The sequence below is a fragment of the Melopsittacus undulatus genome, chromosome Z (assembly GCF_012275295.1).
Source record: "Melopsittacus undulatus isolate bMelUnd1 chromosome Z, bMelUnd1.mat.Z, whole genome shotgun sequence".
In the NCBI taxonomy this organism is placed as follows: domain Eukaryota; kingdom Metazoa; phylum Chordata; class Aves; order Psittaciformes; family Psittaculidae; genus Melopsittacus; species Melopsittacus undulatus.
The window spans coordinates 63,136,728-63,164,690 of record NC_047557.1 but is presented as its reverse complement, the minus strand read 5'-3'; the positions used below and the strand labels follow the sequence as shown (position 1 = coordinate 63,164,690).

The window sequence follows — 27,963 nt, the reverse complement described above, 5'->3', positions numbered from 1 at the left end:
AGCTGGGAATTAGTAACAAAAAAAAACAACCAAAGGAGGAAGAGAGCAATTAAAAGCAAGGGGCTTCCTCCTAAATCTGCTGTACCCACCCAGAACCGCTTTGCTGTCCTGCAGGGGGCTGATGAGGAAATGCACTTGCCTCAGAAACAGTCGGCTGGTGCACTGGTACACAAGATCTCTACTGGTGCTGCCAGGAAAAAGTGGCAGGTTGTAGTAGTAGGGGACTCTGCCTTGAAAGGCACAGAAGCGCTCATCTGTCGGCCTGACCCGGTCGCAAGGGAGGTGTGTTGCCTACCTGGGGCATGGATCAGAGATGTTGTGGAGAGGCTGCCTGCTCTAGTAAGTCCCACGGACTATTACCCGCTTCTAGTGATACATGTGGGTGCTAGGGATATAGATATTAGTAGCCTGAGGAGTATAAAGAAGGACTACAGAGCTCTGGGAGAGGTGGTCAGGGGCTCTGGAGCTCAGATAGTCTTTTAGACAATTCTCCAAGACACAGGGGAGGACCTTCCAAAGGCAAGGAGGATTGGACAGGTTAATAAATGGTCAAAAGGGTGGTGTCATAGTCAAGGGTTTGGGTGTGTTGGACATGGGGCCCACATCTGTAGGCCAGGCCTACTGGGGGCTGGTGGAACTGCTCTGATAAAGAAAGGGAAGAGTGGCTTTGCTGGGAGGCTTGCCAGACTTGTCAAGGATGCTTTAAACTAGTTGTGTTGGGGGAGGGGAGCATCATTCCATCCCAACACACCAGTCAGTTGCCAGCACCTATAAGAAATACTCTGAGCAATGTAGTAATATTCTAGCCACTCCAGCCACTGAGCTGGCTTCATTTGGAGCTCGGATCAGATGCCTCTATACAAATGCCCATAGCATGGGGAATAAACAAGAGGAATTAGAGATATGGGCACATCTACGGGACTATGATATAATAGGCATCACCGAAACATGGTGGGATGCCTCCTTTGACTGGAGTGTTGGAATGGAGGGTTATAGGCTTTTTAGAAAAGACAGGCTCGGTAGGAGGGGAGGGGGAGTTGCCCTTTATGTTAGGGATAGGCTGGAGAGTATGGAACTCTGTCTGGGGACAAGTGATCAGTTAACAGAAAGTTTGTGGGTCAGGGTTAAGGGGAAATTGGTGATGGGACACATTACTGTGGGGATATGTTACAGACTGCCTGATCAAGAGGAACCTGTGGATGAAGAACTCTACAGACAAATAGGAAAAGCCTCATGCTCACAGGCCCTTGTTCTCGTGGGGGACTTCAACCACCCTGACATCTGCTGGGGCGACGGTACGGCCCGGCACAAGCAATCCAGGAGGTTTCTTGATTGTGTGGAAGACAACTTCCTTCTGCAAGCAATAATGGAGCCGACGAGGAGAGGTGCCCTGCTTGACCTCGTGCTCACCTACAGGGAAGGGCTCTTTGGAAATGTGACTCTCCAGGGAAGTCTTGGATACAGCGATTATGAGATGGTCGAATCTGAGGTCCTCAAACAGTGAGAAGAGCATGCAGTAAGCTCACTGCCCTGGACTTCAAGAGAGCAGACTTTGGGCTCTTCAGGAACCTGCTTAGCAAGGTCCCATGGGATATAGCCCTAGAGGGCAAGGGGGCCCAAGACTCTTGGTTAATATTCAAGGATCACCTGCTACAAGCTCAGTAGTCTTGCATCCTGTCTAGAAGGAAGTGCAGCAGGAGGGCCAGGAGACCTCCCTGGATGGATAAGGAGCTGCTGAGAAATATTCAAAGGAAGAAAGAGGCTTATAAACGGTGGAAACAAGGACAGGTGGCCTGGGATGAATACAGGGATGTTGTCAGGGTAGTTAGAGACCAAGTTAGGAAAGCTAAGGCCCAATTAGAGTTAAACTTGGCAAGGGATGTTAAAGATAATAGGAAGGGATTTTATAGGTATGTAGTGGCTAAAAAACAGACTAAGGACAATGTAGGCCCCCTCCGGAAACTTTCGGGAGAACTGGCTACACAGGACTTGGAGAAGGCTGAGGTTCTGAATGGCTTCTTTGCCACGGTCTTCACTGGCAAAGGCTCTGACCGCAGCACCCAAGTCTTGGAGGGCGGACGCAGGGACTGTGAAAACCTAGACCTTGGGCCCACTGTAGGAGAGGATCTGGTTCGAGACCATCTTAAGAACCTGAATGTACACAAGTCCATGGGACCTGATGAAATCCATCCATGGGTCCTGAAGGAGCTGGGGAATGAAGTTGCAAAGCCACTGGCCATCGTATTTGAAAAATCATGGCAGACAGGTGAAGTTCCTGACGACTGGAAAAAGGGAAATATAACCCCCATTTTCAAGAAGGGGAAAATAGATGACCCGGGGAACTACAGACCAGTCAGTCTCACCTCTGTGCCTGGCAAAATCTGGGAGCAGATTCTCTTGCAAGGCATGCTAGGGCACATGAAAAAGAGAAAGGTGCTTGGTGACAGCAAGCATGGCTTCACTAAGGGAAAATCCTGCCTGAACCAATTTGGTGGCCTTCTATGAGGGGGCTACAAAAGTGATGGACAGGGGTGGAGCAGTTGACGTCATCTACCTGGACTTGTGCAAAGCGTTCGACACTGTCCCACATGACATCCTTGTCTCTAAATTGGAGTGTCATCAATTTGATAGGTGGACCACTCGGTGGATAAAGAACTGGCTGGATGGTCGCACTCAAAGAGTTGTGGTCAACGGTTCAATGTCCAGCTGGAGACCAGTAACGAGTGGTGTCTTGTTTAATATCTTTGTTGCTGACATGGACAATGGGATTGAGTGTGCCCTCAGCAAGTTTGCCGATGACACCAACCTGTGTGGTTCTGTTGATACGCTGGAGGGAAGGAATGCCATTCAGAGGGACCTTGACACACTTGTGAGGTGGGCTGATGCCAACCTCATGAAGTTTAACCATGCCAAGTGCAAGGTCCTACACCTGGGTGGGAGCAATCCCAGGCACAGCTACAGGTTGGGCAAAAAGGAAATTCAGTGCAGCACTGCGGAGAGGGCCTTGGGGGTGTTAGTCAATGAGAAAATGAACATGAGCCAGCAGTGTGCACTCACAGCCCAGAAAGCCAACCTTATCCTGGGCTGCATCAAAAGAAGCGTGACCAGCAGGTCAAAGGAGGTGATCCTGCCCCTCTACTCTGCATTTGTGCAACCTCACTTGGAGTGTTATGTGCAGTTCTGGTGTCCTCAACATAAAAAGGACATGGAACTGTTAGAACATGTCCAGAGGAGGACCACGAGAATGATCAGGGGACTGGAGCACCTCCCATATGAAGATAGGCTGAGAAAGTTGGGGCTGTTCAGCCTGGAGAAGAGAAGGCTGTGTGGAGACCTCATAGCAGCCTTCCAGTATCTGAAGGGGGCCTACAGGGATGCTGAGGAGGGACTCTTCATTAGGGTCTGTAGTGATAGGACAAGGGGTAACGGGTTGAAACTTAAACAGCAGAGGTTTAGACTTGATATAAGGAAGAAATTCTTTCCTGTTAGGGTGGTGAGGTACTGGAATGGGTTGCCCAGGGAGGAGGTGAATGCTCCATCCCTGGCGGTGTTCAAGACCAGGTTGGATGAAGCCTTGGGTGATAATGGTTTAGTGTGAGGTGTCCCTGCCCATGGCAGGGGGGTTGGAACTAGTTGATCTTGAGGTCCTTTCCAATCCTAACTATTCTATGATTCTATGATTCATCTCTTTTCCTCTTTACGCTTTCCAAACCTCTTTCTTGCAAACACAGATTTATGAAGAGCTACACCTAGAGATCTCTTCAGAAACTGCAAGTTCAAATCTAACATCATGGATCTGAGTACTTCTCAGCTTTTTACTAAGCTCGTCTTTTTACTAGAGTAAAAACCTGCAACATTAACATATTATTATAGTTATTGGCACAAACTTAACACATGAAAAGTTACTAAACAAACATTCACGTAAAATTATCACTAGTATCACTTTATTTTAAACATAAACAGCCCCCCAGTCCCTTAAACATAAGCAAAGCAAATGTCTGAGGTGGAGCAGCAGAACACACTATACTGCTAATCTGATGACACACATATTCTCGACTAAAGATGTAAGCACTGAGACAGAAACTGAAAAGTGATCATGTCAAAAGAGATGAGACAGGTTTAAATCAGGACTCTGCTGAGTGACCATTCAACAACTCAGTAGTATGCCCCTATGCAAAGTACCTAAAATCTCAATCTGTTTGTCACTCTCTTTGCTGTCCATGATCAAACACATCCAGCCAAAAAATCTGCTCCTCAAGCTGCATGTGAGAGTTAAAGTTTCCCAAATCTATTTGAGAAAACCAAGACTTAAAAATAAAAGCCAATTTTCTGTTCTTGTTCTGATCTAAAAGGTCTCTAAAAATGTTTCACATCAAAAGTAGAGTGAGGAAATAAAATCTTTCCAAGAAATCAGGAACTTTGGTCATGTGCACATTAATGGACAGCATGATTTGGAGTAACTAACTAAATAAAAATCGAAACACAAAAAGCTGCCTTTGTTTGCAAAGCTTGTATTTGGGTTGCATAAAACCAAGAGTCAGTAAGACTCTTGCCATAGCATCTTCCATCTGACATAAAGAAGTAGGATTTTAATGAATTTGGCACAGCCCAAAATACAACATGGAACAGATTTTACCACTTCTATTCAATTAATTAGGTCAGACTATAGCCTGCTATACTGATGGTTTCAAAAGACCCTTCTAAAAGATCTAATACAAATCCTCTAGAGGTGCACTCTGGCCACATCATAGTGCGTTTTATATGATTTTTAATTTTATTTTAACTTCAGGCATCATTTTCTACTTCCAAATCCACAGAATTTAGATTCTAAACATCTTCCAGAGAATCTCCTTTTCTGTCTTCTGTCAGGATATTCCATATCTGTAATTTCAAATATTTGAATGTAGGAATACCTCTTCAGCTGCACATTTAGCAATTCATTTTTCTCCCCAACTGTCAAAACAAAGCCACTGGTTTCCCAGGCCCTTAACAGTACCTTTTCACTCAGGGTCTTCAGTGAACAGAAGAATTTAAATTCCATTTGAGTTTGTGGATCCATACTGCCAGCTGATCCTTCCTAGCTGAAATAGCAACTGTTTTTTCTAGTGCAAACAGAAGTTTTTACGTGTCCATGGGTATTTAGTAGGTTAGTTTTTGTGGGTTTGGGGTTTTTTGTTGGGCATTTTTTTTGTTTGTTTTTGTTGTTTTGGGGTGTTTGTTTTTTTTTTTATATGAATATGCGTCAATTTACCTTGGCCTTTTCTGATGTTCGTTTTCCACCAAATCCTCCAGCTCCAACAAAAAACAAAGAGAACTGATTATAACACACTAGGTCCTTTCCACAGTAGGTATTCACTGAAAGACAACAAAAGAAGGAGGTCATATATTACTTTCCATCTCCTTTTTCATATAGCTAGCATGTGTTGTTACAAGAGAAAAGTTCAGCTTCAAACATAACAAAGCTTAACAACTGAAGGGACAATGCTCAAACTGTCATGTCTCCTTGTTGCAAGTCATTTCCTGACTAGCGACAACTAATGATCTGTTTCAAATAATAGTATCATGAATTTTATCTATATGAAAGCATCAAAATTGACTAACTAGACTTCATAAAACCACCCCACAAAACACACTCGCATACACAATCACTTGCTGAAGAGTGGCAGAATCTAAAAAGGCTGCCTTCAGATAGGACTAAGTATTATTATTAAAGAATCCTGTTCAGATTTCATAGTGCACTACTCTGCCTACACAGGAAAAAAACCCAAACTTTCTCTGATTTTTTTTTTACAAGTGTTCTTATTTCAGTACATTAACTGCCCAAGAACAGTTACATTATACATTTACACTGCTATTGCTAATTAGCTAATTTCTCAGTTCTCATCAAGATTTAATATGCTAACAGTCCTCACTATGGAAAGGCTGGCAATTACTGGTACAGCTAGTTAAAAACAGAGCCTGTCAAATTTTAATGCACTCTCCTCCAAAAATTATAAATTTCTTACCATCTATAAGTAAGACTGCTCCTGATCCTTTGTCAAGAATATCAGCAATGGTTGAAACTGAAGTTAGCTGCCCTGTAAAAAAAGAACATCATCTACATGTAAGGTTTTCCTCTAGGAATGAAGTCCACATATCACTCTTTACGTTTCCTTACTAAAATAATGATAATAGTCACAGTATTTGTGATCATAATGATTATAATTAAAGTGCCCGAGAATCTTTGCAAATACTAGTTTGCAGATGTGAGGAATTTTATTTATTTAAGTTTGGGGAGGAAGGGTTAATAGAACCTTGCTACAGTTTACGTATTCAGAGCTAAACACAAATCACATTTCAGACTCAAATATATCTCTAACTTCGAATTTAGCTGAACTCACTTAAGGACTGTTCACAGATTTTGAGAGGGATAAGACAACTACAGTTCTACAGAAGAGAAGCTCAGCTCAAGGCACAGGCCTGTAGGTTTCTGAAGTTTGCGTCTAAAGAGGTTATTGCTCTAGAGGGGCATATAAGCATGTAAGTTTACATAAGCAGCCTATGGAAACAAAAGGTTTTATGAAGTAATGTCAATCCATTACTATCAGACCTTTGTGAAGTCAACACAGTTTTCACACATAGTTTTGCTTCAACAAGAAATTATGCCATTTAGCAATAGTTGCATGCTCTTTTTCTCTCTTCTACAGTCTGGAAAAGTTAGTTTTTAAAACTACTAATTAAGAAAAATGGACATATGCATACATATCCTGTATGCATCTAAGGAGCACCTCTCAAGTGTTCCAAACCCAGAAAAAGAGCTTGCTGCTGCCCTAACTATCTTGAGAATTTTGACAAATCTTCTCAGTGAGATGTCCATTCCTTCTTTACATACATCATCTTATCTGCTTATAGGCACACAGATGCAATCAATATTTTTAGGTAAACATCCCAAAAGTTCTATGATACAACCTTCTAGAAAGAATTATAGTTTTGCTAGTTAGTACCAAATTATAAGAGTAATACAAAAGCAATTAGTGTATTTGCTTATTATATCAAAGGTCAAAGATTAGGTATGGTTTTACAAATTATCATATAGAAAAGCAACACCTGATCCCATGAATGGAGTTTCAGAATTCCCTCTATAATGCAACACGTTGCCTCTCTTGTAAAAATAATGTGGAAAAAATCCAGTTGAAAACAGAGCTTCCCTATTACCATTTATAGTTTGGCTAGAGAAACTTTTGTCTTACTGGAAATCAAATCTGCAATATAAAAGGACTAACCTGAGGTTGGTAATGGTTTATAAAGTTCCAGATATTGCTCACCATGCAGCATCTATGTAAAAAAGGCAGTGATATAATAACAAATCATTACATTTTATTGCTTCCCTCACTGCAGTTGCAAGGAAATATAGTCGTTTTAGAAAGAGTTCAGAATAAACAAATAAAAAATGCAAGTGTTGTTTTGTTTTGGTTTTCCAATTTCACCTCCAACAGAAAATATTTTCAAAGAAAGTGTTAAACTTTCATGGTTTAATAAAAGCATAGTGAACACAAATTAACAAAAAAATTATCACTCATCTCAGGAAGACACAGGTTATACAAGTAAGGAAATTAGTATTTTCTTAGGACATAAGAATACAAAACACTGAATTTTTCTATTCTACAATAAAGGGAATTTGCTAATAGTACAAACATACTAATTATAACCACCCCTACAGTTATCTGAAACACAAACAAAACTAGACACTTAACTCTTCTATACCTTAGCAAGATCAATATTTAGTCCTGGAAGAGAAGGGATACCGTCAAACATTGAAGTCTGAGCAGGAATTACTCCAAAGCTAGGTAAACAGCAGAACTCTTCACTTCCTTCAAAGAGAAATTTTAGATGATCTGTATCCTTAGTTGACATTCCCACACCAAGGGCATACAGAATAGGCTCTAGATGAGTATATTTATACACGTTGGTAGCCAATTCCCGGCCAACAATGCTTGCCTGGAAATTAAATCAGGATAAAATTTCATAATACTTCATACTGCACTTGCATTCTTTGTATAATTCTCGTAACAAACAAAATTCATATTTGAGCATTTTCTTTATACTCACATGTAAACATAAAGCATGAGTAATAAAGGTGTCATAAAATATTAACGTATTTGTTGCAGTACAAGCAAACTTAATGTAATTCATTACATCTTACTGCAAGGAATTTACTTCAAGAATAAGTAGTATAACTTCACACATCTCTACTCCCAGCAATGCTTAACAATTTTTCTAAAACAAACCATGTAATTAGATTGAAATGAGGAAAACTTTATCTGTCTATAGAGAAGGATACAGAGCAAAGCCACATTGCCCAACAAGGCCCACACCCTGCTCATTTTCTGAAGAATACCCTAACTGAAAAGGCTTGCAGAATTTACAAGCACAAGCATTCTACATTATTCAGTGTGTTTAGCCTCAAGTTTTCCCATCATCAATAAGAAAAATAGTGTAGTCAGAAATGCTTCTTACTCTGCTTCCTCACTCAGCTTAAAACTGAACTTTCTTTCTGCAGACAGCAAGCCAGAGTAGAAAGTTGATCAGCAACATAACTCTCTTTGTTCAAGGCTTTCACCTAACTTTGAGTGCACCTGGTACAGAGTTACTTACTGTGTCAACAGATGAAGAGACCACTGATCCAGAGCTTGTTGAATTCATAGTAACATTCCCTTGAGACTCTATCTGACTAAGAGCATCACTCAATACACTTATGGACTCTAGAGAAAGGAATTGAAAAAAATATCACTTACAAATAGCTGAGACACTCCAGTTAGATACACAACAAACATGCCAGAAAATGAGACACAGCCTGAAACTTCAGCAAGTATAAATCTGCAAGTTGAGGATAATTCTGCATTTTACAGGCATCAGCAGTTGGTAAGTGATTTTTACACAGGTTCCAACAGTTCTGCACCCAGCAGTCAACCATGACACCTACATAATTAAAGTGCCTGAAACACAACCGGTGCTGTACACCACCATTCACACCAAGAAGAATATATCAGAAAATATTTTTATTCCCTAAAGTTAAGGATAAGATAATAAGATATTTTTATTCCCTGAAGGATAAGATTAGATAAGGATAAGTTTGAAGTGTCTCAGAAATAAACATCTGAAAATTAGTACTGCCTTACTTATCTGAAAATGATTTGCAAAACAAGTAACAGGTCTCAACTCCTAGCGGTTACCTTCTTTCCCAAGTCACATAAACAAACAAACAGAAAAAGAAGTAAATAGATAAGTCTGAGGCTTGAACAATGCCAAGATTACGAACAAGACGATGCATGGCAGAGATAAAGAACTCAGCTATGGTAAACGCAGGCCATAAAGAACAGCCTGCTCCTTGAAGCTCAATATGACTAAAATAGACATTAAACATTTGTGTTAGAAAGACTGTCCTGGGTTCAGCAGCAGCAATCATTTTTCATCTTCTTAGTAGGTGGTGCAGTGTTGTGGTTTTGACTTTTGGCTTGGGAACAGCACTGATAACACCAATGTTTTTAGCTGTTGCTAAGTCATGTTTACTTTGACCAAGGAATTTCTGAGTCTCATGCTCTGCCAAGGAGGAGAGGAAGCTGTGAGGAAGCAGAGACAAGACACCTGATCCAAACAAGCCAAATCATAGAATCACAGAATAGTTAGGACTGGAAAGGACCTCAAGATCACCTAGTTCCAATCCCCCTGCCATGGACAGGGACACCTCACACTAAACCATATCACCCAAGGCTTCATCCAACCTGGTCTTGAACACCGCCAGGGATGGAGCATTCACCACCTCTCTGGGCAACCCATTCCAGTACCTCACCACCCTAACAGGAAAGAATTTCTTCCTTGTATCAAGTCTAAACCTCTGCTGTTTAAGTTTCAACCCGTTACCCCTTGTCCTGTCACTACAGATCCTAATGAATAGTCCCTCCCCAGCATCCCTGTAGGCCTCCTTCAGATACTGGAAGGCTGCTATGAGGTCTCCACACAGCCTTCTCTTCTCCAGGCTGAACAGCCCCAACTTTCTCAGCCTGTCTTCATATGGGAGGTGCTCCAGTCCCCTGATCATCCTCATGGCCCTCCTCTGGACTTGTTCTAACAGTACCATGTCCTTTTTATGTTGAGGACACCAGAACTGCACACAGTACTACAAGTGAGGTCTCACAAGAGCAGAGTAGAGTGTCATCAATTTGATAGGTGGACCACTCGGTGGATAAAGAACTGGCTGGATGGTCGCACTCAAAGAGTTGTGGTCAACGGTTCAATGTCCAGCTGGAGACCAGTAACAAGTGGTGTCCCTCAGGGATCAGTGTTGGGACCGGTCTTGTTTAATATCTTTGTTGCTGACATGGACAATGGAATTGAGTGCACCCTCAGCAAGTCTGCCGATGACACCAACCTGTGTGGTTCTGTTGATACGCTGGAGGGAAGGAATGCCATTCACAGGGACCTTGACACACTTGTGAGGTGGGCTGATGCCAACCTCATGAAGTTTAACCATGCCAAGTGCAAGGTCCTACACCTGGGTCAGAGCAATCCCAGGCACAGCTACAGGTTGGGCAAAAAGGAAATTCATGGTAGTCCTGTGGAGAAGGCCTTGGGGGTGTTAGTCAATGAGAAAATGAACATGAGCCAGCAGTGTGCACTCACAGCCCAGAAAGCCAACCGTATCCTGGGCTGCATCAAGAGGAGCGTGACCAGCAGGTCGAAGGAGGTGAAGAGGTATTTGATACCACAGCACATCATGCCCAGAATGTAAAATTGGGAGCAGTTACCCAGAAGGGCTAGATCACTGCTCAGTCAGGCTAGGTATCGGTCAGCAGGTGGTATTGTATTCTCTTCCCTTGTTATTTCCCTTATCATTATTATTATTGGTGGTAGCAGTAGTGGTTTGTGTTATACCTTAGTTACTGGACTGTTCTTATCTCGGCCCATGGGAGTTACGTTCTTTCAATTCTTCTCCCCATCCCTCCAGCAGTGGGGGGAGGAAAGGAGGGCGGAGTGAGCAAGAACTGTGGCTGATTTACAACTGAGCTTAAACCACGACAAAAGACTCAAACAGAAAGTGATGACCCAGAGCTGAACACAGTACTCCAGGCAGGGTCTTAGGACAGCAGAGGGGAAGAATCACCTTCTTTTGGTGCAGCCCAGCATATGGTCGGCTCTCTGGGATGCGAGCGCACACTGCCAGGTCATGTCCAACTTCACATCAATCAACACTCTCAAGCCCCTCTCCACAGGGTTGCTCTCAATCACCTCATTCCTCCACCTTTTATCGATACTGGGGGTTGCCCTAACCCATTTGCAGAATCTTCCATTTGGCCTTATTGAACCTCATGAGATTCGCACAGGTCCACCCCTCAAACATGTCCAGATCCTCTGAAAGGCATCTAATCCCTCAGACGGGTCAACTGCTCCATTCATCTTGGTGTCACCTGCAAAACTGCTGAGGGTGTGCTCAATCACACTATGTCCTTGATTAAGATATTAAACAGTACTAGTCTCTGTACAGACCCCTAAGGGACACCACTCATCACTGATCTCCACATAGACATTGAGCCATTGACCACCACTGGCTGGATGTGATCATCCAACCAGCTGCTCATCCACCAAGCAGTACACCATCAAATCTCTATCTCTCCAATTTACAGAGAAGGATTTTGTGAGGGACCATGTGAAAGGCCTTACAAAAATACAGACAGATGACATCCATAGCTCTTCTCTTTTCCACTGATACAGTCACTCCATCACAGGCCAGCAGGCTGGTCAGACAGGATATGCCCTTGGTGAAGCCATGCTGCTGCCTTAAATCACCTCCCTACCCTCCATGTGCCTTGACACATCTTCTAGGAGGATCTGTTCCATGATCTTCCCAGGCACAAAGGTGAGGCCTACAGGCTGGTAGTTCGCAGAGTCCTCCTTTATACCTTTTTTATAACATGAGATATGTTGCTGTTCACCCTTAACGTCAACAAAATTGGTTTCGGTTTTTGTTTTAAACTGGCGTACTGTTACATTTGTAATCAGCAATAGCTGACTGACTTGCATCAAACCAGAATTTAGTAACACTTTTACTAATGTTCAAAGCATATATGAGTAAAAAGCTGTCTTTAAGGACTCCTGTCCCTTACTTTTATATTTTTTTGCATCTATGACACATGCCAGTGGCTACAGGCCCAAATTTCTTGAGAGGTATCAGTAGAACGTATGTTTGTCTTATGTATGTGGGTGGTTTTGATGCTTTAATATCAAAGTTGCTTTTCAGATGTTGCCCATTCAGATTACTTGAAAAGCTTAAGAAAACTAACAGAAAAATCACAAAATTCAGGCAGCAGAACTTTCTTTTTTTTAACAAAGGGAAAAAACGTTAATTTCTCTTACCCGCTCCACCCTAAATCACTATGTTACAGGACTTATCTAGTTAAGAACCCCAGTGCTAACACATTCCTTTCCTCTTGAGGGCCTGCTAGAACAGCATGCAAATGAAATATATTAATACATTAATTTATGTCAGTCTTCACAGCTCTTCTGCTGCCTGGCATAAAGAATACCTGGACTAGCATAGCATTAGATTTAGAGCAACTCTGCAGCAGTTGATGACATATGAATCTTTCACATGACACAGGGCTACATCTTCAAAGAAAGAGTAAATTAGATTACTGCATCACAAGTACAAACGTTACAGTATGTAACCTGTTATGAGCTATCAAAGTGATATGAGATTGTCAAAAAAGATGAAAACACTAGAAAAATCACTGATAAGTGAGATTTGGACACTAATAAGAATGATTTCAACAGTCTTCAGTTTGCTTTCATTTTGAGTACCAAAAGTAAAACAGACGGGGAGGGGAGCACAGAGTGGTACCTGAGTTTTCAGTCATGTGAACACACACAGATGTCTGAAATTAACATTTCAACAGTAGACTTAACTGCAACAATTTGTACTTTTTAATACATGACCCTACAAGCTGTAGCAAGGTTCTTTTAAGATCCAAAAAATACCTTAAAGGGTATGAATTTGGCAGAAACAAACCCGGCAGGATAACTTTTCATTAAGTGTTTTTTAAAAAATACTCCAAACATGTATGAAGTAGTTATATAACTATACATACAACCTTAAATGCCCATTACCACAACATGATATGCTATTACAGAGTAAATGATCAGCAGACAGCAGGGAAAAATGAACCTGAGTAGCAAAGGCTGAAAATAATCATAGCAAAGCCTGTCTCTTTCTGAAAGTATTCCTCTCACTTTTCAGTTAGTGAACATTGCATGTGAACCATATCCCTTAACTGTGGGGAAAACAGCACCAATGTTTAAACTCTTTTTAAACAAATAAGAAGTAATCTGAAACTGCAGCTGGAAGTTTTCTTCCTATGCAGAATTTTTCTTTATACGCATACATACATGCACATCTTCTATGTGTAGTATAAAAACTAGTTCCATATCAGAGATAAGCTTTTGAAATGTGCCAAAAGTCAGCCAGTGAGAATACTCAGCTGTTTTCTGTACCTTGACAGCTGAAATAGTATGTAGTAAGGTAAAACTATTATTCCAGCTTAATTATTGGTAAGAAAATAACATTATAATGCAAATTAGGAAAAAGTTCTAACATAAATCACTGCAGATTCATTGCACAGGCAATGGCATTTTGATGTTGCATTAACTAGAAGGTTACCTTTCACTCCTGGTAAAGAGAACATGGGAGAATACATGCAGCAAAACCACTTTTTCAACCTCCTAAGGCCTAAATTACCACATTACTTCTTAAAAAAAACAAAAGCAAACAAACAAAAAGTAGTCTGAACTCTGCTCTCAGATTTTTCTGGTATTAAAATGACATCATGTACTGAATGCACAAGTAATTGTATCTTTAGCTAGTTAACAGGACTATACCTGAAACTGCATAGGAGTACAGAACTGCAAAAACTTCTCAAAAGTACATTAAGTACTAAAAGCTTGTAAAGCTTAGGCGATAACTACAGAGAACATTCAGACTCCCGAGGCACTAAGAGGGAAGTGAAAAGGCAGGAACAGCTGGTTACTTTGACTGCCAGGTAGCCTTCAGGATAAGGGGATGAGACAAAAAACTGTACTGCATCTAGACACATGCAGGACAACTAACAAGAAAGATTGTTTTATTGAGCACATTTTTTTAATATCTGAGGAACTTCGTGAAACTATTGAATCAACATCGACTGCCAAATCAAGCGACAATTAACTATTTTCTATAAAGTAAAATTGCACAAACCTTAGAAAATCAAATTCTGGCATACAAGCAAGAGTTTTTTAGCTTGATTCAGTTTATGTAACAAGCTGAATAAGTGCCTAAAAAAACCAAAAACCAAAAAACAAACAAACAAACAAAAAAGTGGATCTTTCTACTTAAGCTTGTTTTAGGTAAAAGAATTCAATGTTTTTATTTTTTAAAAGACCACCACTAAACAAAAAGAAGAGACAGTACTTCCATTTAGTCTTGAGGAGTTCAGCATCTCCACAGAACAACCTTGGCTAAAACAGACAACTATGAACATGCTCAAGATAAACATCAAATGAGTGCTTTGCTAGGCAGGGATCTAAACATATGATCATTCATTCAAATGCTCATGTAGAGCATTTAATTTATTTCTCTTCAAGAGAATGAATACTCCCTATGCCTATGCATTCAGAGTATTCAGTAATGTAAGACGAATTATTTAAAATAAAACAAACTCACAAAAAAGCCCAAATAAAAAAGACCACACCAACAAATGATTTTTTTGGAATCTAGAATGAATAAAGTCAAACTGCTCTTACCCCTATGCCAAATTACGAAAAAAAATAACGTCTCCGATTATCAGATTTCTACTGTATTACAAGCAAATACTTTATCTAATTGTTGAGGGTTTTTTTTAATCATACATAATGGTTAGTACATGACTGCTCTTCATAGCATCAAATTACTTAAATTAATGAAATCTTCTGGGAGAGTTTTAACTTGCAGATATCATTACTGTAGCTTTTCATTTTTAATGCGAGTACTCTAATTAGTTCCCCTTATTTAACAGTTGAATACCTTCAAGCAATACAGTGGAGACTCCAGCAGCAGAAAAGACTTTTAATATAGAACTGAATATCCTATTCAGCTAACTTCTAGATTTTCCTCAACCCTTCTGCTGATTCTCATACAACAAATTAATGCAAGAATTTTCATTCAGACTGGCAGTATCTACGGCTTGATGTCACTGAAAGGTCAACGTTGTATTTTGGCGAAATTCGTAACAAAACAGAAGCTAAGGCATGTACACTGCATGGGAGACTCATGCTAATGTAGTATTTTACAGTTTCCCCACTTCAGAAACCTGCTGGGTTTTATTGTAAGCACATTTACTTCAGAAATCCAAAATCTTGTCCAATATTTTCTCATGATAGTGTCAAGAGGCATGAATGTCATGTGTAATGCTGAAGTGACTTTCAAAATAAATTCCCATCCACATTTTTTTTCCTGCAACATTTTTCTGCTACCAACCCATAAAAATAATATAGTACATGTGACAGGTTGGAGAACAGATCAGAAACTGTAAGGCTGAAGTTATGTTATAAATATCATTCCATAGCAGGCAGAGAACATTGTTATCAACTGACATACATCTAGAAATAGGATATTTGTAAGCCAAAGATCAGTGAACCAGTAAGTTAGCAGATACAGAACTACTGTATGGCTGGTTACATTTCTCTACCAAGATCTGAAGGAAAGGACAGAGTGTCCCCTGTTCTGGCTTTGGTTTAGGCATCTAAAATGTATCCCTAATGGATTTCAGAACCAACAGCTTAAACATCTAGTGTGTTTCTAAGGATTTTTGAAATTCAACTGGCACTGTAAGAATGCCTCTTCCCCTCCCCCACAACGTTGGCATTCTTAATATAACAAAGTCTCAATCTTTGACTTAATTAATGACATATATAATTACAAAACATCCATCAATGTTACTAAGCAAATGTAACTCACATTAACAAACTAAAGGTAACATCTTGAGAAATCTTGGAAAGCAATTAGGAAATGTATGTTTCATCTGTGACCTATGACAGCTATGGATCTAAACAGAGACATAAGACAACAACAAGAAAGCTTAGAAGATGAAAGAAAAGCAAGTATGGTAGCAGTAAAGATCAAAGTAATTTTGGAAATTATATATTGTAAAGGAACAAAGAAAGTAAACAAAGCATTGGAAGAGACGGCCATCTTGGTCACCAGCCAAGGGGGTCATGTCACCCAGGAACATAAGGCAGTAAGGAAGAACTTCTCTGCTGTGCGACTTTACAAGACTTAACCAGAGAGCTTCTTGGTATGGAAACGTTTATGAAAAACAAGATTCCAGGACTGAAAGGAAAACGCATTCTCTCTACAACACTGCTATTACCTGTATGTAGGTGCAATCAAATTAAACACTACCACTAGCCTGGCTGAATACATAAAGTGACAGCGTTGTCACTTCCCTGGAATGTTGTAAGAAGATAAAACTCTTAATTCTACACAGAATTAATTCCTAATTCTACGCAAAAGGCTTATTAACAAGATTTGACCATGCTGAAACAGTACATGCTTAACCCTACATGTTTACAAAAGAATTCACTGGTTCTGCAGACTTGTAAAGTTTCAGCAAATGCCTGACAAGAAAGCATTCTCTCCTAAGCTTTGATTGTCCAAACTATCTACATTATCGCAGCCTCATTTACCTTGAATACTTCTGGGTTTGCTGGCATTATCAAAGTCACAGACCTTCTCCCATTTATCTCTCACTGCTTCAGGAGTCATTGGCTGATTCTTTCCTCTCACAATAGCACCCAAGGATCGCTCCCAGCGCACTAATGGGAAACATGAGCCAGAGTTCAAGTAACAAACAAAGAAACTTTTAGTTTCTTTAGATCATGTTCATCGAGGTCACTACTTTCAAGACAGCGTAAGAAAGGAAAGGTTGTAAGTACCCCAATTTAATTCACCAGTATCATTTCAAGCTGGACTAAAAAGTCTCACTGCTAAATTAACATTTAGTAAAGGAATAGCCCAGGGTTTGTATTTCATTAACGCCATGACAGACTAATTGCTCTCTGAAAATATTACATAATTTTTTAATTCTGCCTAGTGAAAAGCTGTAGCTACAGTCATTCTCTTCTGACATGATTCTGGCTACTAACGCTTAGGAAATTCATGAAAGCCTTGGAAAACTATAGGGAAAATCTGAAAACTACTTGTTACCTACAAAAGAATGTTAATACCAGTAGCCAGCATCTCCAAATGGTCCCTGAAGTTGTAATTCAATACCCAACTTGAGAGAAGCTGGTAAGGCTAATGTGAAGTGAAATCAGTCCTGGAAGGATACAGACTTCCTGGATTTCAATTAATCCTTAATCTGTCATGTTGGTTTTGCTCTTAATTAGCAATAGACAATGAACAAGGACATACTGCTACCTCATTAACAACCTGGTTTCATTTTTAAGACTTCAACAGTAGCCATTATAATGACAAAAAGTGGTACTTCATTTTAGCGAGAAAGAAGACACAGATTTTCAGCTGTATTAAAACTCAGCTTCTTGTGAAGGGCTTCAAGGTTTTACACTGCTGCCCCTTATTGTTTAGTCTGTCTAACGTGCTACCTGTGAAAAGTGATCTCAGTGCCACCCAGAACACTTACAGTTAGTTAGAAATGCACAAAACCTTTATGAAGTGGGAAAAAAAATATTTTGGCAGAAGAGGGAACTATTTCCTGAAATAATGGTCCTACTTCCAACCCACCAGTGATATTCACCTAGGCTGAAAAGTCATTGGAACACTTCAGGAAAATAATGCTGGTATTAGTTTCAATATATCTAGATGTTAAGACACTTCAAACACTGAATCCATTTTCCTTCAGGATTATCTTTGGCTTTTCCTTATGTTCATATTTAAGCTAGTTACTGGTGTCACCTAACACAGATACTTAGCTAGCATAGCTACTGGTTATTAAGAAGGCTAATTGCCTCAATACGTCAATGCATATTGCTCGTATTTTCATAGAAATATAAACAAAGGTGGAAAACTACTAAAAAGCAGTCTGTTTACCAGCATCTGCTACTTCCATACCATGAAAAACTGAAGTTATCAAAAATGATTCTTCTTGATTTCAATTATTTGGCATCCAAGAGCTAAGGTTACTTAGTTACTATTAGCTAGCTCAAAGACATAATAAAGCACATACCTAGTTTACCAGTTTTCCCCCATGCTTAGTGAAATTTGTGACTTTTACTTAAAAGCAGTCTCCTCAGAATCCTAGGCTTTTGCTAATCATGTCTCTTGATATAAAAATTTCTTGAGCAGAGGTTAACTGCAGAGATGATTTGCACATTTGTGTTGTTAATTCAAAAGAGAAAAATCAGTCCTGCAACACAAAGTACTTACATTTTCCAATCCATCCAGCTCCCACCTGCCAAGAAAAAAAGAAAATCATCAGCTTACCACGTCACAAAGTGAAGCTTTGATAATGTAGAGAAACAAAACTTCAACACAAACTCAGCATAATACAAATTTCTGAACTACTGCTGGTAGTATTTAACAGTTTTGTTAAGCACTGGAATCTGAGCAACATAAAACTCAAAGATAACTGCTTCCATCTAATTTATAAGCTAGAAGTTTGACAATACTTATAATGTATTCCACAACTAAGTAATTCATCCTTTCTGCAAGTTGCTTTCTGTGTTTGAATGATTTAGAAAACAAGAACTTCTTTCAAAGTACTTGCTTTTGTACCTTTTCAAAGTTATAAAGGTACAATAAGAACTCTAACAATCAAATCAGTTGTATTTTCAGCACACACCATAATTTTACAAGGTTCTTACTGCCTGATGTACTTGTCACATATAGTACAAGAGGGTCAATATTTCTTCTGTCTATGCTGAGTATTGTAGGACCTCATTTGATAATTCAGTTTCAGAAAAAAGGTTAAAACTGGACAGACTAAAGCAAATTACTGATTTTGGAGTAAGGGAGGGAAAGAGGGGGGAAGGGAAAAAAATTACCTCAAACAGACTGCCATTCTCTGTACAGCTCTCGTGGCAAAGCCAGATAACTAAGGGAGCAACATACTCTGGTTTGAAAGCATCGACAAGATCTAGAGCAAATTAGAGGGAAGAATCAAAAGAAAAAATACTATATTATTTCACCAAATTAGTCTTACTCTAACACCTTCTGATGAACAGCAGAGCTAGGAAGAATTTAACCAGCAGTTTTCTGCCATGAAAAGACAAACTAAATTAAACATTTGAAGATTCATTAAACGCATACAACTCACAAGACACGTGCATGCCTCCAAACCCAATAGCACTGGTTCTCAGCCAGACAGATGAAAGATTGTCTAAATGATGGGGACACCAAAATGTGCAGACTGAAAAGCAGGTACCTTCCTAAACTTCCATCTGACAGGCAGCCTGAAACAAGTACAAGCCACCTACACATAATCCTGATGGAGACGTACCTGAATAATTTCCCTTTTCATTTGCTAGTCAGTTACAAAGGCAAGACAATATGAAAAGAATTGCAGCTGCTGTGTATTTGAGAAACACCCCATTTTAAAATACTGATATTTCCAAATGTGATATTGGGAACTATCAGCCCTGCAAAATTTATATATGTTGTATTTTGTTGTATATTGTAAGTTGTATTTTCACTATCGTCTGGTACAAGAGTTTTCTTGACACAGTAACTCAGAACCACACAGCCACTTGCTCACAACCCTCTTTCTTCCTCCCCACTCCTGGAGGGATGAGGAGGAGAATCAAAAGAATTGGGAGAGAGGGAGGGAGGGAGGGAAGGAGGGAGAGAAGAGAGAAATCAGTGCTGTAACTATCTTCCAGGGAGATCAAAGGATCTCACTCTTCTTAAAATTACTAAGAAAGAAAATTAGGAAGTAGTTTTATCACTCTAGTAAGTATCTCCAGGAAATCCCAGCTACTCCAGAAAATTCCAGCTAAACTCCATGCCATGCTTCAGGAACTCGTGGCTACAAGCTTAATGTATCTGACCTTTCTTTAAGTAAGTACAATAAATCCCTGAAACCTACAACCTACAGAGGTGCCAGATTTCCTGATCACCTGGATTTTTTAGATTTGAAACAGGATATTTTAAACAGAACTCAATTAGTCAAATAAAATCATGCATTCAATCCATGCATAACTGTATATTACCTTTCAATATCTTGTATATCAGTCTGAAAAATGTAATGATTCCCCTGGCTTTGAAATCTGCCTATCACTAGGGAAAAAGAAGAGCAAGAAGGAAATGAAACAGGCTGATCATGGAATCATAGAATGGTTTGGGTTGGAAAGGACCTTAAGATCACCCAGTTCTAACCCCCCTGCCATGGGCAGGGACACTTTTCACTAGATCAGGTTGCTCAAGGCCCTGTCCAGCCTGGTCCTGAAAACTGCCAGGGACGGAGTAGTCACAGCTTCCTTGGGCAGCCTGTTTCACTGCTTCACCATTCTCACAGTAAAGAATTTCTTCCTAGAAGGCTTTCTGCTTTTACAGACTTTTATTTCCAAATCCTTTTTGTTTTTTCTCGTAATTTGCCAAAGTAATTCTATTTATCCTAAATTTACACTTTATACAAAGCTGTCTTCTGGTAAGTTCTTTATACTGACTTCCCAGTGCAGTGCTCTGTTAAAACATTCAAAGATTAGTAAGTGTGCAATAAAGTAAAACATATTAAGAAACTCTGCCCACTGTCATCTCCTGATCATGTAACAAAGAAGTACACATGTAACACGTTGTGCAAAAATAGTATTTTGCAATTAGACAATCTTAACTGCAGAGACCTTATGCACATACCTGATTCCACATCTGATGAAACAAACAAGTCTTGCCACTACAACAGGAGGATCTTGGAAGAGACTCTAATTAAAGAGCCTTACCACATGAAACTGTTTTTGTGAAAAACTGCTTCTTACCTTGTGGAACAAAATAAAAATTCCTTTGACAACATAAGTAAACTGACAATTCAGAGACAAAAGGGCAGCAGAAAGCACAAATTAACAGTGCATGAAATGTAAATGATTTGCATTATCTAAGAGACAGGAAAGTTAGTTGTGCTTCAATTCACCGAAAAACATCAATACATGTACATCTTAAATGATTCACCTTGTGGCATGACAGTCTGGGTCAGTCTGGATCCAGCAGTAGGAGCAATTGTGTTGCTGTGGATGTTATACTTCCGACCTTCAATAGCAATCGTGTTTGAAAGACCCAAAAGGCCAAGTTTTGCAGCACTGTAGTTTGCCTGACCAAAGTTTCCATATATTCCAGCAGCTGAGGAAGTCATAATGATTCTTAGGGAAGGAGAGGGGAGGGGGAGGAAGAAAAGTGCTATTATTTTCCAAGTTTTTCAATTCTACACGACAGCATTTTCCATCTTTGGTCTTATACTCTCCACATTTCACAAAACAAAATTGTGGAAATAAGAAAACATTACATATTGACTTTGCTAACAAACAGATGCCTTTTTTATGTTTGACTGATAGCAAACATCTGACAAATCCTGAAAGCATTATCACAATAGCAGAAAACTGACAAAGCCATGAGCCTGTTTTGAGTTATAGGGCAAAACAAGAGCAGGCATTCTGTGACAAGTGGGTATAGAGAAAAGTATTTCCTTTTCATGTTCTAACTGCACTTCAAGCGGCATAATTTTTATAACTATCACTTGGCTTGAGCAGTTACAAGAATTTATTTTATTGAAAATTACTTCGCCTTAATATCTACCTGGTAATATGTGAAGACTCGTACTTATAGAATTCACATTCAAAGAATCCTGATGTGTGTTAAACACATGAAGGAAGCAGATAGCAAAGTCTTGCTATTTGCTGTCCCCTAACGTTATTGCTGTGGAGATGAAAGAACTCCTCACAAAGAAGCTCTAAATCTACTGCAGTTCATAGCTGGTTTGAGAAAAGAAAACATTGTACTGCATGTCTTATAAATTAGAATTCAAAAGTAAAGAGTCTACACCTTCCTTTTAAGAGAAGGCTTATCAGAATCTGATCCATTTTACTATAAAAACACTGTATAGCTGGGATAAAAGTCTATTTAATTTTTATTCTTATTTGTCTTACTGTCAACAATCCAATGTTTTTAAATTAAAGTGATGTGCTACAATCTCAATATGATTTAAGATGAAAAAAGCTACAAACTCTATACAAAGCAAGGATTTTGTAGATGGCACACACTCATACATAAACTGCAGAAGAACTTGCAACCATTCATCTGAGCAAACACAAAAAGAAGCCATTTCCTAAATGGATGCAACTCTTAGACTTGAACCATGTATTCTGTCTGCTGATCTCTTCCCTTACCCTTACAGTTCAGTTCCCTGGATGAGAATGAATGTCAGTTTGGTCATAGAATCACAAAGCTCATATAGCTTTCAACATGTGGTATGGTTCTTAAGATTAATATAACCACGTCAGTGGTTTGACAAGGAAAAACAGCAAGAAGTGAAAGAACTTAAAGGTCTGAATTCAGTGCACTTTTTCAGTTAACAGTAACACATAACCAAAATAAACTAAGAGCACTCCTACTTTTAAGACAAGTACATTTGTGTGAAGGGGTTAAAAAAAACCCAAACAAAACCCCAACCAAGAACAAACCCCAAGACTCACAAGCAAATACACATGTATTTGTCATTTGAATAAAAACAAGGAGGTCACAAATTCGTCAGATTTACAGCAACATACATTAGTGTGTGTGTATTGCAATAACATACATTGCAAACTTTTCTAACCACTCCCCATGAGAAGAAATAGTATTCTACAACCCCAGTGCTCCTGTCTGGGATATTTGCACCTACATGGAAAAAGCTTTTAAACATTTGGCTTGGAAAGCAGAAAGGGGAGCAATATTGAAAGGATAAGGCTTACACATTTGGACTGTTTCATCCCAGTGACAGAGAAAGTAAGGGACACAAAATTCTTCCTTCAGTGAGAGGGAATGCATCAGTCTGTTTTACTGAAAAAGTAAAAAAAACCCCAAACAATTTTTTACCTGCCAAATTTCTGATTTTTCATATGATTCCATGCAGCTCGGGTGACCAGGAAAGATCCCCTCAAATGAATTCTGTGAATTATATCTAGGAACAAATTAATGTCAGTTTAATAATTCTAGGAATTTGCCTCCCAACATGAAATAAACCATTTTTTTTTCTTCATGACAAAAACTGCACTCTGAGTGTCTCAAACTGTTACTAAAAAAGTGGCGGGTGGGCTTTTTTTTTTCCCCTTCATTTTTGTAGATCATTTTGAAGTGCTTGCCTGAAATACACTGATTGCCTCTTCTCCCTTTTACACTCTTGCATATAGAATTCACAAGTATTCATAATTCCTGCACTTAAGCACACTCAAACAAGGACTGTGAAAGGTAGACCATCTTTGCAGAAGTCTGTTCAACAGGCTTATAACTACCTATCATCTCACTGAAAGTTCCCCCTGTTCTGTCCCTTGGCACATCAGCTTTCTTTCCTCTGTTAACTACTTCGGGGTTTTTTAAGCCTGTTTAGTATTCAGGCAGTCACTACGAATGTGTTCTGCTCACAAATACTATTGTGCGTGATTCAGATGGCTCTTTTTGCATTCCACTCAGCAACAAGGAGTGGCTGCTACAGCCTTCCTTCCCCTTTGGAACTACATACACCTACCATGCATTCCAGCACAGATCTGGTTTGCAGGCTGAACACAAACAGCCTACCACAAAACTGTCAGGGCAAAAGATAATTCTCTAATCTGTCATAAAGACCCTTCCCCACCTTCTCTTGTTCCTTGCATCAATGGGAGGGATGTACCTTTCACACAGAAAGTGCATTTCAAAGTTTATCAACTCACCCCAATCTTCATCACTTATCCGAACAAATGAACGGTCTCTTAGGATCCTAAAATGCATCATTAGGAGAACAAAACAAACAAACAAAAAGATGAACAGATGTTTACACAAAAGTTGACAGCCCACAATCAAACAGGAAAAAGTCTTTAAGTTTACTCACCCAGCATTGTTTATAACAATATCTGAAAAAAGAAAAAAAAAGAAAAAAAAAAAAAAACAGAAACTAAGTGAATACACTGATAAAACACAAGCTTGTTTCTTTTTCTCCCACTTTTAAACACACATAGTGTCAAACCATTGCACACATACATCATATTACTATTCTATAGTTCCTTGTACCTAACGATGGAACTCTATCATTGGACAAAATTTAGACAAGACAAAGTTCTTCAGTACAGGCAAGTCTCATCCTCCCAGTGGAATAAAGCCTGACAGGAAGTATAGCTGAGAAATGCTGGCTACCTAGGAACACAGTATTTGCAGGATGCAGCTATCCTGCACAGCTGTGCAACTTTTTTGAATTCCAGAGTGCTCCTGATTATGCAGTTTGTGTCACCATCTTTGCTGCAGTAAGCCTAACTGATAATTGGAAGAACCACAGAGTCACCAACCCACTAAAGTAACCTGGATCATAATTTTTTGTCAAATATTTAAGCTTTGACAATGTGTACTTTTAGCCATTTGACTCCAAGTTAAAATCAAATATACTTCACAATTAAAGAGCGGCAACCATATGGTAAAGAGGAACATTCCTCGTTAGACAAAATACCTCAATTTTTTTTTTATTTTTGTTAAAGCATTTTGATCTTCACACATGCAAAATAGCTTCAAAAACGTAACAGAGCATCTCTGACTCTTCACCAACATTATTTATTCTAATTTTATGAAGCTGCTATAATAACTGATAAACTCTATGTATAAAGACATAAAATGTTTACCATTACTTAAGTATAAAATTCTGAAGGGCAGGAAAACACCAATCATATATTGAGCTTTAAACTTCTGCTAAAAACTAGGAGAAAGGCAGCAAAGTTGCCCATGCACATTAAAAGTGGAAAGCCCCTGATTTAGGTTTCACTAAGGGCATCAAGGACTGGTGAGTTCCCACTATTATCTCACTGTACTTCATATACTTGTGAATTGCACTGTTTATAATGGCTCTGCACCTGCAAACAAGTTACAACAAGAATTAAGCCATTGTACCTATCCTCCCAAATGCCTCAAGTGCTGTCTTTACAAGCTTTTCACCATCTTCCACTGAATCTGTAAGAAAAAAGCATGATTTTTCAAGTAAAATTATCTTGATACATTGCACTTCCAGGATATTAACAACTAATTCCATGAAGCTAAGAGAAAGAAATTTGATACAACCCCAATATGAAATAAATTCAAATTCAGACACTATTTACATATGGCCTAAAGCGTATCCCACATGCTAAATTTAAATGACACAATGTTTGCCACTGCAAAAAAAAAAACAAAAACCAAGCAGCAAAACTAGTCAGTCATCCATTCCCATTTTGCCTCTGACAACTGTTGAGGTACTGTTTCTTATTATGTCCATGTTAAGAAAGCATATAAAAGGGTATCACTAGACAAGTATTAACTAAAAATGTAATTGATGAACTTGCTTTTAGTATCAATGTCTCCCTACTCCACATCACATTTAACTTATTCAATTTTACTATTGGCAAGCTGGCAGTAGTCCTTCATTAAACAGCGTCAAAAATTCATTCAGCAGGTCCACTATTGCTATAGATAAAGCACTACACTAGTCTAAAAAAATAACATACCATAATTAGGGACTGCTTTCCCTCCTTTTGCTCTGATTTCATCAACAACTTTGTCAGCAGCTGAGGAGCTCTTCCCATATCCTTTGAAATCACCTCCAAGATCATTCACTGTGCATCACAAAGAAATGTATTTTTCATTGTTAACACTCAGATTTAATGGCCTCTTCTTACCTCATGATCACACTGGAAGTTACAAGGAGTATTAATGAAACCTGCTACATGTGGATCACACTGAGAATTGCATGTGATTATTAAAAAAAACAGCAGGTTGCTTTGTTTTTATTTAGTACAGCAACACACAGTATCAGTTTTTAAAAGCACCATGGGAAACATATCTGTTTTTTCTCTCTTCACCATGCATTCAACTTGCTTGCCTTGCCCAAACTACCTCTCTAATTGTGTTACTGTAGTTCAGCGATTAAGATGAAGATCAAGATTACACATCAATCATACGTAATTCCGGTCTCCTATCAAACGGCTATAGCTACTTCATGAACTCTAAAGCAGACTGAGAAGACTTTGTTCCTGTTCAACAGCGTAGCTAAAATGTTACTAGTAAACTTCACTAAAGAATAGACTGAGTGGTTCGAACAAAGCAAATAGATCCTGCTCCAGATCCTGCTCCTGTGGGGTAAGGCCACCTGACATAGAGAGTTGCTTTGCTTCCAGGCTTCTCTCTATACTGGGACATGCCTCATTAACGGTAGCTTCACAGGACTGATACACTTTGCTTCAGTGCTGTATCTGCTTAGCCCAGTTTCATAGAATCCACAAGGGAAAAAAAAATCCCCCAAAAACATATGCACACACTATATTTAGACAGAGAAATTTTTAAAAATGGTAAGAAGTATGTTTAAATGGGTGTAAAATGTATCATCACAAAAGGAAATAAACTCATATCATGCCCCCTTTTTCTTTTTTTTTCCCCTGTTGGTTTTTGTGGGTTTTTTTTGTGGGTTTGTTTTTTTGTTTGTTTCTTTTTTTTACTGTCCATGTTAAGAGGAACATAACTTGCAGGACACATGAAAAAAACTGTTCTCTATCACTTTAGCAAAAAAGTCTCATTTGAAATTCTGTATTCAACTTCATGTGGAGCACTGCAAGAGAAATGTAGAAAAACTGCAGAAAATCCATATGAGTAAATGAAAATGCCAAAGACCAGAAGAAGTGATCCATGTAAAGAATGTGGAAGGTGTGAGGAGACAGCAACAAACTAAAATCAAGAACTACCCAGCCTGAAGCAGGAAAAATTAAGATAGCATATGATGATATGCTTGAGCACATTAACAGACTGATGCAAAAAAGAAAGACAATAAAATCTCCAAGCTAAATACATCAATACCTAACAGTTTGAACATGCAGGTAGCACTAGTCAGGTGAGGCACTACGGAAAATTTCCAACTGTAGTGAAGCATTAGAATAGGTAGCATGGGCAGACTGTTCCATTTTCAACATCAAACATCTTCAACATGATATTAAAGAAAAACAAGTCAGGAAGAGTACCAGGACTTCTAATCCGTCCTAGGAAAGAAGAGTGGACAATTTTGTGGTGAATATTTATAAAAAAAAACATTCACTGAAGTCTTACTAAGCCATTACAACTCTCTACCAAAGGCATGCTTATATACCTTTATCCTTCAATAGTAATTTGCTGAAAAAAGCTTAATTAAGTATTTGGGAAAATAAGTCAAGCACCTTAGGCTGAGTGCAAGCACTAACAGAGTTGAAGCCAAAGTGAGTACACAAGAATGAACACAGCTATTCCAGGCTTTGAAAAAGATAAAATAACTCTGCAAGAATAATTTAAACAAAGAAAAACAAACAAAACAACATATAAATGACATTATTTTGAGATCAAGATTTACATTATATAATTTCCAGCTGAAAATATCCAGTAGAAAAGAGCAAGAGACCGCAACAGTTGTGGTAGAGCACAGATATAGTCTGAACTATAGACAAGCTATGAGTGCATTACTAGCAAGCAGCACAGCACAGCAGAAGTAAACCTGCAGAGTGAAACAGTTGGTGCTGAGGACCTAATATCTACAGTACATAGGTGGGTTTGGTTTTGTTGTTTTTTTTTATAAACCAGCTCATTTCATGCCACTGCCTGGTGCCAAACACACACTGTGAACAATCTCAGTTCACTGCTAAACTGTCTCTTCCAGTTCAGTTTTCAAAGGAACATGCACATCAATACCATCCCACAACACAAAAATACAGATGCAAATCAGGAGAGATGCTTCAAAAGTATGCTTCTAATCGAAACTATAACAGCAA

At 39.0% G+C, this 27,963-nt stretch overlaps 1 protein-coding gene across 1 annotated transcript in view; it reads right to left on the bottom strand.

Annotated features, from left to right (window-relative positions):
• The window catches only part of HSD17B4 (hydroxysteroid 17-beta dehydrogenase 4), a 67,759-nt gene that overhangs the window by 34,383 nt on the left and 5,413 nt on the right, over nt 1–27,963 (bottom strand). Inside the window, exons 3-16 of the mRNA XM_005142971.4 lie at nt 25,684–25,791; nt 25,094–25,153; nt 24,051–24,072; nt 23,893–23,939; nt 23,060–23,144; nt 21,161–21,348; nt 19,045–19,136; nt 18,428–18,452; nt 16,729–16,857; nt 8,635–8,741; nt 7,744–7,977; nt 7,263–7,314; nt 6,006–6,077; nt 5,252–5,355 (exon numbers count right to left, since the gene is read on the bottom strand). Of these exons, the coding sequence (XP_005143028.1) occupies nt 5,252–5,355; nt 6,006–6,077; nt 7,263–7,314; nt 7,744–7,977; nt 8,635–8,741; nt 16,729–16,857; nt 18,428–18,452; nt 19,045–19,136; nt 21,161–21,348; nt 23,060–23,144; nt 23,893–23,939; nt 24,051–24,072; nt 25,094–25,153; nt 25,684–25,791 (1,325 nt within the window). The remainder of the gene's footprint in view (nt 1–5,251; nt 5,356–6,005; nt 6,078–7,262; nt 7,315–7,743; nt 7,978–8,634; nt 8,742–16,728; nt 16,858–18,427; nt 18,453–19,044; nt 19,137–21,160; nt 21,349–23,059; nt 23,145–23,892; nt 23,940–24,050; nt 24,073–25,093; nt 25,154–25,683; nt 25,792–27,963) is intronic.